Below are 17117 nucleotides of genomic sequence, written 5' to 3' on the forward strand. Positions count from 1 at the left end.
ATGAATCCCTGGTACAAACCAAAAACAACAACAAAAACAAAAGAAACAAACAAAAAACAAATAACAATAAATGCTGGAGAGGATGTAGAGAAAAAGGAACACTATTATTACCCTGTTGGTGAGATTGTAAATCAGTACAACTACTATGGAAATCAGTATGGTGGCTCCTCAAAAGACTAGGCAAGACCATGTGACCCAGTTATATCACTCCTCGGTATTTACCCTGAAGAAGTCAAGTCAGCATACTGTAGTGACACATGCACCCCCATGTTTAGAGCGGCATAATTCACAATAGCCAAACTGTGGAATCAGCCTAGGTGTTCATCAAGGGATGAATGGATAAAGAAAATGAGGTGCATATACCCATGGAGTTTTTTATTCAGCTATAAAGACAAATGAAATTATGGCATTTACAGGAAATGGATGGACCTAAAGATAATTATGTTAAGAGAAATAAGTCAAACTCAGAAGGTTAAGGATGTATGTTTTCTCTTAGAAGTGGAAGCTAGAGAGGAAAAATGAAGAGAAAGGTGGGGGGTAGATCTCCTAAAAATCAAAGGGAAATCAGTAAAGGAACAAAAGGGGTGGGAGGTGGGCAGGGAGGGGGCAATGCTTGGGAGTGATATTGGTCAAATTGTGTATGTATGAATATGTAACACCAAACACCATCAATATGTACAACCACAAGGCACCAATAAAAATGTGGAGAAAGGGAATTGTTAAAGAATTTTGTTAGATCAATGTTTGGTGTTTATGTCATTGTAAATATGATAATATTGTTCACAGGATGCACATTATGAATACATTTCTTTTCTTTTTTGTTTTCCCTGGAGTTAAAGTTGTCTTGGTTTTGTTTTGTTTTGTTCTATAGTCTGAATCTCGGCACACTGAAATTCATCAAGTAATTGATTTCTTTTTTCTTTTTGTGATATCCTTCTTGGAGTCCTTCACATCTACGATCCAATTTGGACTGGCATCTCTCAATGCCTGCTTCACCCAGAGCTTTCCTTTTGCCATTGTCCATGTAGAGGAAAGTTCAGATTTAATCCATTCATGTTTATTCTTATTTCCGTCTTTGTCTTTTTGCTCTCTAATTTTTTGGATCATTTCATCAGTTTATCTTCCAATATATTTCTGAATCATTTCATTTGTTATTACATTTTTAATTCCTGAGAGCTCATTTTGGTTGTCTGAATATTCTTGTTTCAGGGATGCAAAATCTCCTCTTACAATTAAAATGTTTTCTTTTGTTCTGTGTATTGTTTGCTTTGAATTGCCTTTTGGTTAGTTGGTTTATTGGATTCCTACTTTTCAGATTAAAGGTTTTATTCAAATATGGAATGATCCATGACTATCTTTAGTCACTAACATCTGATTGGACGTTCTGATATAAAGGTGGACTTGTTGATCTTTAGTCTTCCCTGCAGGTTGATAGAGTTGGGTCATTTCAATGGGGCCCCCTGGCAGTTAGTACCTATAGGTCTGATTTCCCGGAAACTCTTGACTATCAGCAAAGTCCATGTTCTCTTCATGCACTACTTTGACCCAGCAATAAAACAAAGTCTGTAGTCTGCCTGTTATAACCACATGATTGGGATCCTAACTAGAATAAGATATACTCCATGTTTGTATAAATATGTCAAAACATATCCTACTGTCATCTCTAAAAAGAACAAGTAAAAAAAGAATTCAGGAAAGGTAGATATCAACCAGTGGAAAGGTTGGAGAAATCTTAATAGATGAAGGGGGACATGGGATAAGCTCTAAAAGATAAATAGTCCAGTCAGAAACTGAGGTGAGAGATAATGAAATGGAATGGTAATTAAGTGTTGTAGTTCAAAGAGTATGGTGATCACTTTCAGCTGATAATGTAACACACTTGACTAAGACATATCTGGAGTGAAGTCTCTATTCAGCCATAAAGCTGCTTGTGACTTTGGCAGGTCATTAATCTCTAAGAGACTCAATCTCTTCAACTGAAAACCTTGGGGAGATTATCTCTAAAGTCCCTCTCATGTCTAAAGTTTCTTTAGGTTATTTACCATTAAGATTCTTTTTGATTTTTTGAGTGATGAATTATAATTATTGAATTATAGGGAATGATTATATAGCTCATGAGAGTGAACCTAGGAGCATAACTATCACCTTCAGGAAAACGGTAATTATTTTTAAGTTATAGGTAAGTCAATGACTATGTAAGTTAAATTTTATATGCATGTTGCTTTAAAAAAAAACCTGTCCACTTGGTATATGTATGCATACTATGATTTTTCCTTCTAAGCAGTAAAAAACTAAAATCTGAAGAAAAACAATCCTGAACCTGTCTTCTCTTTACTTTGTGTAACATATAACTGTGCTGTTCCTCACCAAGGAAACTGATTTAAATAAATTTGTTGTACAAAGTGTCTATTTGTGTCAGGTGTTTGTTCCAGGAGTGGTGGTCTCAAATAAGAAACATAGTTCCTGCTTTCCAAAAGTTCATGGCAAAGTAGAAGACAGTTCAGTAAACCACCAAATTTTACTGTGTGTTATACGAGAGCCCAGACACTGGGCCTCTGTACTTGTTATCTGTTTTGACTTGTCTAGCACCACTCATCTTTCTAAAGTGGTTCCTGAATTTTTCTCTGGGAATCATCCCTCTTCCCATTCCAGGTACTTGGAGAGGAGCTGTAGGAATAAGATTCAAACTTGGCCAATTACATCATATACTTTGGAACATAGTGACTGGCTCATGGACATGCTCATGATTTAAGCCAAGTCAGCTGCTATAGTCAGAAGGATTCTTGAGTCATAGCATAGTACATTCAAGGATCAACAGATATTGGGCTATGGTTGGAGAATTGAATCTGAACAGTGTGAATTGGGAGATGAAGCTAAAAATGGAAAGCAGGAGCAGTTTATGAAGTTTCTTTTAGGAAATACATATTTTTTTTCCCCCTGAAGAGATAGGGAGCCATTAGGTGGTTTTAAGCAGGGCATTCACATGATCAACTCACAGAATCACATTAATGCTTTAGAAAGATTAATAAAGGAGGGATGTGAATGAAGGACTGGAGGAAAATGAAGAATAAAGCAATGGATTAAGATGCCATAATAGGTCCAGGACAGGGAAAAGAGGTAAATTGTTTGGTTTTGTTTTTCCTCATCAGCTTTCCAGCAGACATATCTGAAAGGGGTAACATGATAGAAATACCTTCTTTGAAAAACTATTCCGGCTACATCTCAATTTTCAGGTAAAAGCAAAATGAAGTTTCATTTTAGACTGTTTCTCAAAAATCTAATGTGCATATAGATCATCAACTCTGAATCTAATTAAGAGGCTCTTTTTTTTTTTTTTTTTTTTGGTGGTGCTGGGGATTTGAACCCAGGACCTTGCACATGCTAGGCAAGCACTCTACCAACTGAGTTATCTCCCCAGTCCATAACTCTAAATCTAATTAAGATGCAGATTTTTGCTCAGTAGTTCCTACCTGGAATTTGCAATTCTGTATTTCTAACAAGCTCCCATGTGCTGCTGGTGCTGTTGGTCTGAGGATTTCACTTTGAGAAGTGAAGGTTTAGTACTCTTTTGAGAAGTGAATAGATGATTTAAGTTAAAAGTGCAGCAGGTAGTAGATGTATGGGTCCAGAGTTTAGGAGAGAGACACATGGGTTGGAGATATTTGGGAGTTACTGGTACATTAAGATGCCATAATAGGTCCAGGACAGGGAAAAGAGGCAAATTGTTTGGTTTTGTTTTTCCTGGTACATGGGAGATGACTGGGCCAGAATATAAGGATAAAGCCCAGGAACAGTGTTCAGAGAAGGAGGAAAAGAGGTCTAAGGACAGTCTATGGGTAGTGCCAGCATTTGAGAGCAATTGGAGGATGAATCTTATGAAGATCAAGAAGTAACAGATGAACCTGGGATACCAAATTTTCAATGAGGAGCCTTCGGTTCCCAAGCTTCTTATATAAATAGCAGCTACCATTTATTGAGCATTCTATTTCTGACACTGTGCTAAGAGATCTACTTTTCTCCAAACACAGGGTGTATTTTTCCCTAACCACACCCCATCTCTTGCTTGTGAGTCACTTTCCTGATTCCATCCCAGGCTTGAGACTCAGGGTCCCGGCTTTGACTGAAATCTCTTGAGACTTGGGAGTTCAGCTTTCCTAGTGGTGCTACACATTCACTCCTATCCTGGATTCTGCCACCTCCCTCAGTGATTAGGTTCCTAATACTCAGACCCTGCAACCCATCTTTTCTGCTATTTCCTTTAATTTTCATTTACCTCACCCAACTTTAAAAGTCTTTAACTTCTCTCTCCAATGGGTGAACAAAGAATTACTTCAACAGGGCCCAGGTAGGCGTGTTTGGTGCACAGGTGGTTTTTATTCTGTCCTGGGCCTGGAGAAGCCCCGGATCTTGTACCAGAGCTATCAGAGTAGCATTAAATCATTTTCTACGTTCTTTTCAGCACTGAGAATGAATTATTTTAATATCCTTACAAATCCGTTACCATACATGCATTGTTTTAAGAGATTCCCTATAATCACTCCATGCATAATTCCCACTTTCCATGCTGAAGCAGGGATGAATTTAGAAAATTACTTTGTCACACAGCTGTTAAGTAACTGAAGTGGGACTCTGGAGCAATGAGGGTAAGGTATAATCAGTTCCTAAAGAAATACTTTGCTCAAAGTTACGTGTGAGTGGCAGTAACAAGACTCAAATTCAGAAACCAGTCTCTTGTGAACGCGACTCGGACAGAGAGCTGGCGGTTCTTTATCTTTCAGGATAGCTCACAGCGACGCTACCCTGATTTTACACTAAGGTTCAGAGTGTGTTGAAGACTTGCCTACAGACACGAAGCCAGGCCCATGTTTGTTGACTCCAAATATAATGTTCTTTGTATCACACTAATGATATGTGGCCCGTTCTTCTAACGGCTCTAGGTTATAAGTCACAACCCTAAGCTAACGCCCCAAGCAACTAGTTCCTTTGAGCAGCCCCGCAGGAAAAACAAAACAAACTGGCACAGGCGCACTCCTGCTCCAGAGGCTCCACCCTAGGAGCGCAGGCGCGCATGCGTCAGAGGTCTCCTCCCACCCCCTCCCTCCGCTCGATTCCCGCCACTCTCCGCCCCTTTCCCGCCCGGAAGTCCTTTTAGTTTTGCCGGATGTTGTTGTGAATCCGAGAGACACGTGAGGTAAGGCGACGTCATCACCAGGCACGCGCAGGAAACATGGCGGCGGCGGGTGTTGTGAGCGGGAAGGTGAGTAACGGCCTCAGGGAACACCCCCAGTTTTTTCCGAGACCCGGGTGCTTTTGGTGGCTGGGTGCCCGTAAGGGAGGGGAAACGAGGGCCTATCTGCATCGGGAACGGCCCATGGCGGACGTAGAAGAGGAGGACTTGGTGTTGTCAGCTGTTTTCCCAAGAATGCCGGTTCAGCCAGGGAGTTAGAGACCCAGTTCCTGCCCCAAGGCCACCTAGGCCTCGGCTCTTTGCTCTGCTTTGCACCAGAACCGGAAGGTTTTTATTTGTATTATTTTTATTTAGGGACAGGTGGCTTTCTAGCGCCTTTTTTCTCCCCTTTCCTGACTCTTGTTCTCTTGTCTACTCTTGACTCCAACGTCTTTTCTGTCTTTGAGGTGTTAACCAGACCTGCAGCTGTCTTTATTTGCTTCACTCTGGTGAAGGCGTCTATGCCACCTTTGGGAGGACTCGAATAGATGCTTGCAGCTATGCGTTTAGAAGAAAAGAGTCTATTGAGTCCATTTTGCAAATTGCCGACTTTTGTGATGGTTGTCAGCCGCAAGACATGTTTCCATGGAGGGAACTGGAGATTAACGCCGTCCCATGCTTGTCTATAAAGACTTTTGTTGCATCATTTATTTCCTAGATGTCTCCGGAATGATTCCATGGGGGTATCCGTCGTGCTGTTTCGTAGAGGTTAGGCAGCTACACCCTCCTAGTTCGGTAGGAACTAGGATTGGGTGCGGAAGAGATTTCGTTGTGGATTGCCAGTTCATGTTCCAAGGGCACAGTTTATGCCTGTTTAGGACTACCAGCTTTATGACATGCAACTAGCCGCATTTCCCAGAGTCAGGGTATTTCGTAAACAACTGGGATTGACTAGTAATGACTCATAGAACATCAAGGGCTGTTTACTCCTTGCAGAGCGCTTCCTCAGTTCCTCGAGTTTCACTGATGTTCTCCCTGCTGCATTTCTTCCCATTTTGAATTATTTGGCACCGTTGTGGTTTGGTCTGTGGAGTAGTAGGCTAGGTGGCAGAATGACAAATATGGTCTTCCTTCTGTTAATCAGAAGTGTGACCTTGGAAAATTGGGCAATTATGACTTCTATGTTCTTTGTATTCTCTCTGCAGAATGGAAGTGATGCTAATCATTATTTCTTGTATTAAAGTGCTTAGGAGTACATAAAACTAAAACACGAAGATTACAACTTTCATGTGCTGTTTTAAATAATAGGTTGGATATCCTTTTTTGGATTGTTCATGTCCTTACCAAATTTTGTCTGTTTTATTCAAGATGGATGCTGATCTTCTGCTTAACTTTCTTAGAAAGTTATTTTATTTAATTTTCCATTTGGGTGATCCAGTCTATCACTTTCCAAGAAGAGATCCTTTCCATTTAAACTATCCCCACCCCCTTTTTGGGTTTGGATTGATTTTGAAAGAACCCTTGAAAAAGCCGAATTATGAAATATGAAACTTTTTTCACTTTTTCCTTTCCATTACCTTTCACAGTTTGGCTTATTAAAATTAGTCTTGTATTTCCTAACTGCTTTATCACCTTATTTATTCTCATTCATTGCAAATTCACATTCATTCCCATTACTCCACTGAAACTTTTTTCCATGCCAAAAGCTGCTCTGCTCTTAAATAGTACTAGGACCAGCAAAACCCTCTTAATCTTCCCTCATTAAGTTCAGTGCTGGTCTAATGACATTATTATTCATCTGGCTGCATGTAAAACAAACTCTGAAACATCCATTTGTATAATAAAATTTAATCTTTAATCCAGTCCTACTAATTTTATCTTAAAGAGTTTTCTTAAGTTTGCTGTTGCTTATTTACTCTTAGTTTCTGGCACATAGTAGATATTCACTGAAGAGGAAAGATCAGGAACATAGAGAAAACGAGGGAGAATTAGAGTGAGACACATGGGTTCACCAATAGCTCTCATTTTATTTAGAACTGTAAGATTGCATTGTAGTGCACTTTAATTCACTTTAGCTTTTTCTATAATTGTATTTGAATTGTGTTCTATTGAAAGCAACTTTAAACAGTTGGGAAATCAACAGTTATTTTTTCTTAACCAGAATTTGTTTTGATATTTTTATTAAGAATTTATTTTGTGACTTTAAATTGGCCCCATCCAGTTCCTTTTAGATATGCTTATAGTTCTGTGAAACCTTTGTGTTTTAGAAAGATAAAGAATATTCTTAGTATCTCGTAGATTTTCCTGGAGAATTTCTTTCCCTAGATTAGATCTTGTAACATGGTAGTTACTTAGGATATGCTGTGAATATGTCTTTTTTCTGGCATCCTTTAGTTGACCAAACATTTGACTCCCTGCTGTATGCTGTGTTCTTTGGATACATGGATGGCTGAACATAAACTTTACTCTGGGCAGGATAGTAATTTGTAATTTTAAGTCATTTGAGTTTGTAAATTAATAAAAGTGTGACTTTAAAAAATGATAGTGTTAAGTCCTAGTTTTGATGACATGGGTGCTGAAACTAAATGAGAGATTATAATCCAATCTTTCCATTTGTACTTTTTGGTGGAAGAAAATCCTTATGAAGTTTCTTATTATGCTATAATGTATATGTAGTTGTCAGTATAAGAGAGGTCATTCATTTTGTTATTTTTGTATCACCTCGAACTGCTTAATTATTTCTCTTTCCCCTCAGACATTGGCAGACTGATGTCAAGAAGCAGTGCACTTGCTCTTCATTGAGAATTATACCACCTCTTGTATCTCAAAGGTTTATTCTTTCCTCTGGGGATTTCCTTACTGTATTACCTTTGTAACTTTTCTTAAATTGCATAAAATTTATAAACCTTTGTTACTTTTTTTTCAGTTCTATAATCATTAGAAATGATTAACATGTGCCAAGTAAAACTCATTTTTAATTTTTTCCCCTTTGGTATTCCCTATCTCAGTAAATAGCCTCTCATCTACTCACTTTTGTCCTTGACTTTGTTCCCCTTCACCTCCCACATCTAATCAGTTACAAAGTCCTCTCATTGTCATTTCTACCTAAATTTCTTTCTAAACCACCTCCCTTTCCTCATTAATCTGCAGTGCCACTGCCTTAGTTCAAGCCACCGTGAATCTCTCACTAATGAATTATTGCAGTTATTTGTTTTTGATCCTGTAGCCAGCATGTTGACTTACAAAAGGCATGTTTGACCATGGTATTTTCCTGCTGGTTTTGAAAGTAAAACCATCAGGATAAATTCCCAATTCCTAAATTCTTTAGCAGGGCTAATAAAATCTTTTGTGATCTGAACTTGTTTGTTTTTGTCTCTAAACTGTTTAGACTCTCCCCTCTGATATTTGGATGTCAGCCATGTATTGAACAACGGCTCTCTGTTTAGAACATATGTCTTCTGTTCACCCTCTGCTTTCTATATCCTTCCCATTTAAAATTGTAATTCTTCAGGTCTCAGCTTATCTATTACTCTTGTTAAACCTCCTGAGTTTCACAATGCTTGACTCTGCTGAGGCTAGGTAAGACATTTAAGAGGGCATGCTGCAGTCTATTAGTACTACATGTTGTAATTGTCTGTTTTCTTGTCCTATTCCCCAGGAGACTATAAATATTATGAAGGCATTAATTGAATCTTATGTGAATCTAGTAACTTACTCTGGGACTGGCATGTTATAGGCATTCTTTACATATTTATTGAAAAAAATAAAATGTCTTTTCATTCTATATCTTGTGCTTACCTCCGTCACACTTTACTATGACCATTGGTTTACATGACACTGCTAGTTTAATTAGACACTTTTTGATGTGTGTGTTCCACTGATTACTTTTAATTTCAGTATCTTGTTGATGCTCAGTAAATGTGCTAAATGTATGAGTAAATAAAACTCTAATAAATCAGTTTGGGTGGAATGGGGGTGTGGGTTTAGAAGAGTTCCTATGGTCTTGTATATAGTAGATGTTATTTGTAGAGTGGAGGGATAAAAGGGTGTTCCAGGTAAAGGGAACAGAATTCACATAGATAAAGGTTCAAGGCTTTCAGGGAACAGGTGAGTTGACGGTGGACATGGGCAGGAAGGTTGTATATGTGTGGAGTGTTAGGAGGTCTAATGTCATTGTAGAAGTAAAGGGTAAATGCAGGAGGATTTTAAGCTCAGGTGTGATGTGATCAGATGTATATTTTATAATGATCAGTTTTGGCACTGGTTACACATTACACTCCTTACGCAGATTATTAGAAAGTGACTAGACTGAGAGAAGAGTTCAGGATGTTTAACAGTCTTCCCCTATCAGCATGAAGATGATACTTCTTCATTAGACTCTAAAATGAGTTGATTCTTGGGTGTCAGAGGAGAAAATTGATGGACTTAGGATATAGTGTCAGAGTGGTAAAAGAGACATTTAAAATAATAGAGTGGATAGAATGTTTGATAGAGTTGGGAATATCTGAAGACCTTGTTTAGACAGAACATACTGACTTTAAAATGTCTGTGGTTAATGAAATGGAAATATCAAGTAGGTGTTTAATTCCTTTGGTGTGGAGCTTATTAGAATATCTGGGCTCTATGGATGTGGTGGGGTAGGCCTGTAATTTCAGCGACTAGAGAGGATGAGATGAGGATCATTAGTTGGAGGCCAGCCCTGGTCACTTAGCAAGACCTTATGTCAAAATAAAAGGACTGGATCCATATGTACCAAAATGAATTGAAACCCCTATCTCTCACCTTGTGCAAAACCCAACGTGGATGAAAAACTTAGGCACTAGAACAGAGACCCTGCACCCAGCAGATGAAAAAGTAGGTCCAAACCTCCACCATGTCAGCTTAGGAACTGACTTCCTTAACAAGACTCCTAAAGCGTGAGAAGTAAAATCAAGAATCAATAAGTGGATGGAATCAAACTAAAAAAGCTTCTTCTCAACAAAGGAAACAATAACATGAAGAGAAAGCCTACGGAATGGAGAAAATCTTTGCCACATGCACTTCAGATAGAGCACCAATCTCCAGGATATATAAATAACTCAAAAAACTTAACACCAAAAAACCCCCCAATAACCCCATCAGTAAATGGGCTAAAGAACTGAACAATTCATAGAAGAAATATAATCAGTCAACAAATATATGAAAAAATGTTCAACATCTCTAGCAATTAGAGAAATGCATATCAAAACTACTCTAAGATTTCATCTCACTCTAGTCAGAATGGCATTTATCAAAAATTCAAGCAAGAATAAATGTTGACAAGGATGTGGGGACAAAGGTACACTCATACATTGCTGGTGGGACTGCAAATTGGTGCAACCACTCTGGAAAGCAGTATGGAGATTCCTCAGAAAACTTGGAATGGAACCACCATTTGACCCAGCTATCCCACTCCTCAGTTTATACCCAAAGGACTTAAAATCAGCATATTACTGTGACTCTGCCACATCGATATTTATAGCAACTCAACTCACAATAAATTAAACTGTAAAGAGGAATGGATGAAGAAAATGTGGTAAATATAAACACAGTGGTATATTACTCAACCTTAAAGAAGAATGAAATTATGGCATTTGCTGGTAAATGGATGAAACTGGAGAGTATTATGCTAAGTGAAATAAGTCAGTCCCAAAGAACCAAAGACTGTTTTCTCTGATATACGGATGCTAATTCACAATAAGGGGGGTTGCTAGGGAAGAATAGAAGTATTTTGGGTGGGATAGAGGGGAGTGAAGGGAGGGGAGGGGTGTGTGGGTATGAAGGATAGTAGAATGAATCGAACATTGTTAACCCTATGTGCATATATGATTATATGACTGTTACAATTCCACATCATGTACAACCAAAAGAATGAGAAGTTATACTCCATTTATGTATGATGTGTCATGTATAATTAATTAGAACAAATTGAAAAAGGAAAAGGACTGGGAATTTGACACAGTGGTAGAGCACCCCTGGGTTCAATTCCCAGTACCACAAAAAAAAAAAAAAAAGGAAAAAGAAAAATCTGGGCTCATACTGGTGCTTCCTGAGGTTTAGATTAATCTGCCTAATAGTGTTTTAAAGGATTTGATTTTTTTTTTTTTTTTTTAAAGAAGGAAAGGTTTATTTTGTCTTACGGTTTCAAAGGTTTTGGTCCATGGTCAACCTACTCTATTGCTCTGGGCCTGATGTGAGGTAGTATATTATGGTGGAAGAATGTGGTACAGGAAAACTGCTCAGCTTATGGCAGCCAGAGGGGAGAGGGGGAGGGAAGTGACGGAGAGAGAGCAAGCATTTGAGTGAGCAAGTGCAAAGCAGTTTAATTTTTAAAACTTTTTTTTTCGTTGTTAAATTAGCTAACAAAATTCACGTTGGTGCTGAAGTTCAATAACGTACATTATGTATGGTAGGTGTTGGGTTTCCAGATTTGGAGAGATTTAGAGCAAGAATTTTACATTAAGACTACTAGTAAGTTTAAAATAGTTGGGTTGGATGTTTTCATTTATCTTTAGTTTTTGAAAATAAAGATTATAAAATGTATATAATTTATATTTATAATTTAATATATATTTACATATTTATACATTTATATTTAATCCTTAAAAATTTAGTATTAAAACAGTATTAAAAACTACTTACTAATATATTGTGCAACTTTCATATCTTTTTTCAGCTTTTTGTGTCAAAAGAATCATGGTCTTCAGTTGGTTGGTACAAAACTACATCTCTATCTGGAAAGTTGCATTTACCTGGTTTCTTGCCTCATATTTGCTTTTTAAATTCTAACTTTTGCTAAATTAGAGGTCAGCAAATTTATTCTACATTTTCTGTGGTTGCCAGATTTTTTAATAAGTTGTGTCTGACATAGTACCTTTGCTGAAGAGAAAAGAAAATCTACAGGCCATCATTGAAAGTTTTGTAAATGTAATTAACTGCATAGGCATCTGAGGTAGAAAATATTTAAGAATAATCAAGAGCCTGGAGGGCATGAGAGTTTTAATCCCAAATGGAAAACTTTTACCCTTGTTTTTGTACCTTTACACATTGTCCCTTCCTACTGAGGGGTTTTAGAATATTCCATAGTGTGTGAGATTTTACCTTTTTAATGATTTAGGAAGGTACATGTAAGCAAGGACCTTTATCTTGTTTTACCTTTGTAGTCACTGTGGCGTCTGGCATATAATTCTTTATATGCCAAAGTTTGTTGAATTGAGGTTGTACAATCAGTTTAGCACCACCTACTAGCAAATCTTTGAATGCTGTTGATTTTATTTACCCCCTATAAACACCTAATTCCCAAATAAGGGTGTGATTTTCCAATTTTCTTTTTTTTTTTGAGGCAGAACCCAACTTATTTTTCTGTCTTATGAAAATATCTATACTTAACATTTATATAGGTTTTTACAGTTAAAAAAATAGGCTTCGAATATAAATTATTTTTTAGACAGCTTTGTTGAGTTACATTGATTAATAGACTGCTGTACTTTTGTTAACTTTTGATGTATGTGTACACTGGGAACCTGTGAACTCAATCAAGATAATGGCATTTCTACTACTTCCAAAAGTTTCCCCTTGATTCATTATAATCCATCACTCTCTTCACCTGACCACAGATAATCATTGAATTGCATTTTTACCCTTCTATCATTAGTTTATATTTTCTAGAATTTTATGTGAATAGAATTAAGTAGTATGTACTCATTTTGATTTGACTTTCCTTGTCCAGGATAATTACTTTCATATACATTTATGTTGTTATGTGTATCATTTGTTTATTTTTTAATTGCCAAATAATAACCTATTGTATGCTATGTTTTGTTTGTCCAAAATGTTGATAAAAATTTGGGTTATTTCTATTTGACTTTTACAAATAAACCTGCTCCAAACATCAGTGTACAAGTCTTTGTACAAACCTGTGTTTCATATGTTGGTAGTGGTAGTATATTTAGTATTTTAAAGCCCTGTCAAACTTTTCTCCAAAGTAGGCATACATTTTATATTCTCTCTGGCAATATGTGTAAGTTCCAGTTGTTCCGCATCTTCACTAACATTTAGTATGTCAGTCTTTTAAAAATTATGTCCTTTCTAATATACGTGTATATAGTTTTAATGAAGTATTTCCTGATAGTCTCAATTTGCATTTCTATAATGACTAATGGTATTGAGTATTTTTATCATATACTTATTTAACATCCCTGTATTTTCTTTGGTTTAAGCATGTTCAGATCTTTTGCCTATTTTATTTTAAACTGTTCATTTTCTTGTTACTGAGTTTTATGGTTCTTTTTGTGTTATGGATACAAGTTCTTTAGATGTAAGTTCATTTGGGTTTTTAAAAATACTTTTGATGTTTTCCTACTAAGTTATGACATTTTTCTAGTATTTTGAACTTAGGGAATACAGTTGTAATAATGTTTCAATATCCTTCTCTACTGATTTTATTATTTGTTTTATTTTATGGCCATTTTTAATGGATTGATTTTTCTTCCTATTATAGAGTTTATTTTTTCCTGGCTCTCAGCATTCCTCAGGGGTGTGTGTGTGTGTGTGTGTGTGTGTGTGTGTGTGTGTGTCTGTTTACTTTAAAATTTTTTAAAATTTTTACTAGTATCAGATAACATGAATTCCATTTTGTTGGGTATTACATTTTTATTTTTGTTCCTGTATTCTTGAGATTTGTCCTAGAAGGCACTTACTTGGAAATGATATAATACTTGGGTGTCTTGCTTTTAAACTTTGTAAGATGGAATCAACATAGCTTAATGTAGAATGAATTAACACCCCACTGCTGTAGCAAGACTGTCCTGAGTATTCTACTCAGTGCTTTGTGACTTAAGAAGTTTCTCATTTTGACTAGTGTGAACAGCTGTGTATGCTTGCACATTGTTTCTTCTAATAGTTTCAGGTGACTTTTCCCTCTTACCTTGGGTAGTTCACTGACACACTGACCTATTCTCTGCTGATGAAGGCTACAGATCTTGAATTCTCTGTGCACCTCTCTGCTCTTATGTCACTGTTACCAAAAGACCTGAGAAGAACAGTATAGAGAAGGGAAAGTTTATTTGGGGTCATGGTTTCAGAGGTTCAGTCCATAGATGGCAGACTCCACTGCTTTGGGCCCACGATGAGGCAGAACGTCCTGGCAGAAGAGTATAGTGAAGGAAGGCAGCTCAGGACACCACAGGGCAACCAGGAAGCAGAGAGTGTTCCACATACCTTGGACACAATATAGACCCCAAAAGCATTCCCCAGTGACTTAACTTCCTCTAGTTATACCCTACCTGCCTGTAGTTGCCCCCCAGTTAATCCTTATCAGTGAATTCATCCACCTATTTGGTTATATCTTTCATAATCATAACATTCCACCCTCAAAAAACTCCTGCCTGTCTTATAATACAAAATACATTTAGTCTGTGTTATGGTTTGGGTATGTGGTATCCTCAAAAGCTCAGGTGTGAGAATATGCAAAAAATTTAGAGGTTAACTGGGTTATGAGAACCTTAACCTGATCAGTTGCATTAATCCACTGTTATATATTAACTGGGTGGTAACTGTATGCAGATATGGTATGGTGGGAAGAAGTAGATCACTGGGGGTGTTCCTTTGGGATTTATATTTTGTTTCTGGTGAACAGAGTTCTCTCTGCTTCCTGATTCCACGTTCTGAGCTGCTCTCCTCTGCCACAACCTTCTGCCATGATGTTCAGCCTTACCTTGGGCCCAGAGCTGTAGAGTCAGCCAGCTGTGGATTGAGAACTCTGAAACCATGAGCTCTAAATAATCTTTTCCTTCTCTTTGTTATTCTTCTCAGGTCTTTTGGTCACATTGACAAAAAAACTAAAACAGTTCATTTCCATGTGTCCCCATAATCTTAACAGTTTCAGCATTGCCCCAAAGTCAAGTTCAAAATCTCATCTGAGACTCAAAGCAAACTCGTTGTTGTGAGTGTAAATATCAAAAGCAATTTACATATATAAAATGTATAATGACACAGAATAAACATTTCCATTCTGCAAGGGAGAAATAGGGGTATAGAAAGAAGGAAAAGGAGAAAATCCAGCCAGGCAAACAGATCCTGTTGCTCAAAATCTAGCATCTGGGATACATGGCATTGTGATGTTCTCTCCAAAGGACTTGTATAGCTCCCCACTTTGGCCTTGCTGGTTGCAGTCCACATGGCCTCTCTCCTGGTCTGTCTCTGGTTCAATTCCTGCAGCTTTCCTTGGCATGTGTACTAAGTTACTGGCATCTCTTAATCTTGGGGTTTTCCTCAGCAGCTTCTACTTTCTTCTCACTTCTTCATGCATTGCCCTCTCAAGGGCAGCCTGCAGGGACTCTGAACCTGCTACACTTTGCCTGGCTACCCAGGCCTGCCTTTGAAGTCTTGGTAGAAACTGCCTTGACCTCCTAACTCTAGCATCCTGCTTTCTTGCAGAAGCATTACTACTTGGTTGTTGTCAAGGTCTGCGACTGTCTTGAGCAGTAGCCAAGCCTTTTGGGACCATGACTGTAGCAGCCTCTCAGTGCCTAGGAGACTGAGCATGGTGAAAAACTTCCTAGGTCCCCATGTGCAAAGAGGGTCTCCTCATGGTCTCTTTTCAGAGGAATTTACTTTTATATCCTTGATCCTGAGGTGGTTGTGGTCTTGCCAATTCCTGATATGCCCTTATGTCATCTTTCCTATTGTTTTTGGGTAAAGTACTTAGCATCTCTTTAGTGGTTGTAATGCTTTAACCACCACAACTTTCTTAGCCTTATTCGTATTCACACATTTTTGGCCAAAATGTGTTTTTCGAATCTTTCTGCTTTGTTTTCTGCTCCTGATTTGCACAGTAAACTTGACTAAAAGCTGCCAACAATATCCAGGGTTGGAATGGAGCTCAGTGGTATTGCCTTGAAATTTCCTCCACCAGATTAATTAGTACATGACTTTTAAATTCATCCTCATAAGAAGTCTCAGGACTTGGGCAGTGTAGACAACTTCTTTGCCAGAACATAACATCGATGACTTCTAGTGCCATTTCCAATAGCGTCTCCCTCTGAAACCTCATGAGCCCGGTCTTTATTGTCCACAGTAAATCTGGTGGGCATTCTGGTCTTCTGAGCTTCCATCAGAATCTTCCATTAAACTCCCCTTTGAGCATTCTAAAACTTTTCCAGCTTGCATCTTTAAACTTTTAAAAATTCCTCCCCCCTGCAAACCCAGCTCTGAAGGTCTGTGAACCATGATGCTAGATTAATCCTAGCAATGACCCCATTTCTCAGTACCAATTTCTGTTTTATTTGTATCATTGTGACCAAAAGACCTGACAAGAACATTAGACAAGGAGGAAAAGTTTATTTTGGCCCAGGGTTTCAGAGGTTCAATCCATAGTTGACTGATTCCATATCTCTGAGCCCAAGATGAAGTAGAACATCATGGCAGAAAGGCGTAGCAGAGGAAGGCAGCTCAGAACATGACAACCAGGAAGCAGAGTGTGCTCTGCTCACCAGAAACAAAATAAACCCCCAAAGGCATACCCTCCAGTGACCCATCTCCTCTGGCCACACCCTGCCTGCCTACTTGCATAATCTAATCATTGCACCTCTGAAAATTCTTGCATTGTCTCACACATGAGCTTTGGAGTGCATCTTATATCTAAACCACAATATTCTTTGGTATTCTGTCCTTTGAACTCTAGCTGTCTTGGCATCCCCAATTACCTCCTCTGTCTCCTCACTGACACTGGGTTTGCTCTTCATTTGACATATAGGGAGTTAATTATGTTTCTCACTTCATCAGTCACTAACTTTCACCACCTCGTGGGTGAACAACAGTGTTAAATAGATTTGAAGTTTTTTTTTTTCTTTCTTGGTGAGAGATTAAATTTAATCTCTTGTCATACATCTTGGCTGAAAGTGCAAGTTATATACACCACCCCTGCCTTTCT

General features: G+C 37.9%; 1 protein-coding gene across 3 annotated transcripts in view; it reads left to right on the plus strand.

Moving 5' to 3' along the window:
* Positions 1 to 5187: 5187 nt before the first annotated feature.
* The window catches only part of Tbc1d15 (TBC1 domain family member 15), a 60331-nt gene continuing 48401 nt past the window's right edge, over positions 5188 to 17117 (plus strand). The window contains exon 1 of one of the 3 annotated variants that reach the window (XM_047550674.1): positions 5188 to 5257. In XM_047550674.1, the coding sequence (XP_047406630.1) occupies positions 5228 to 5257 (30 nt within the window). In that variant the 5' untranslated portion in view covers positions 5188 to 5227. The remainder of the gene's footprint in view (positions 5258 to 17117) is intronic. The other 2 variants (XM_047550672.1, XM_047550673.1) reach the window with 2 other exon arrangements.

This window comes from Sciurus carolinensis, chromosome 4 (genome assembly GCF_902686445.1).
Source record: "Sciurus carolinensis chromosome 4, mSciCar1.2, whole genome shotgun sequence".
NCBI lineage: Eukaryota > Metazoa > Chordata > Mammalia > Rodentia > Sciuridae > Sciurus > Sciurus carolinensis.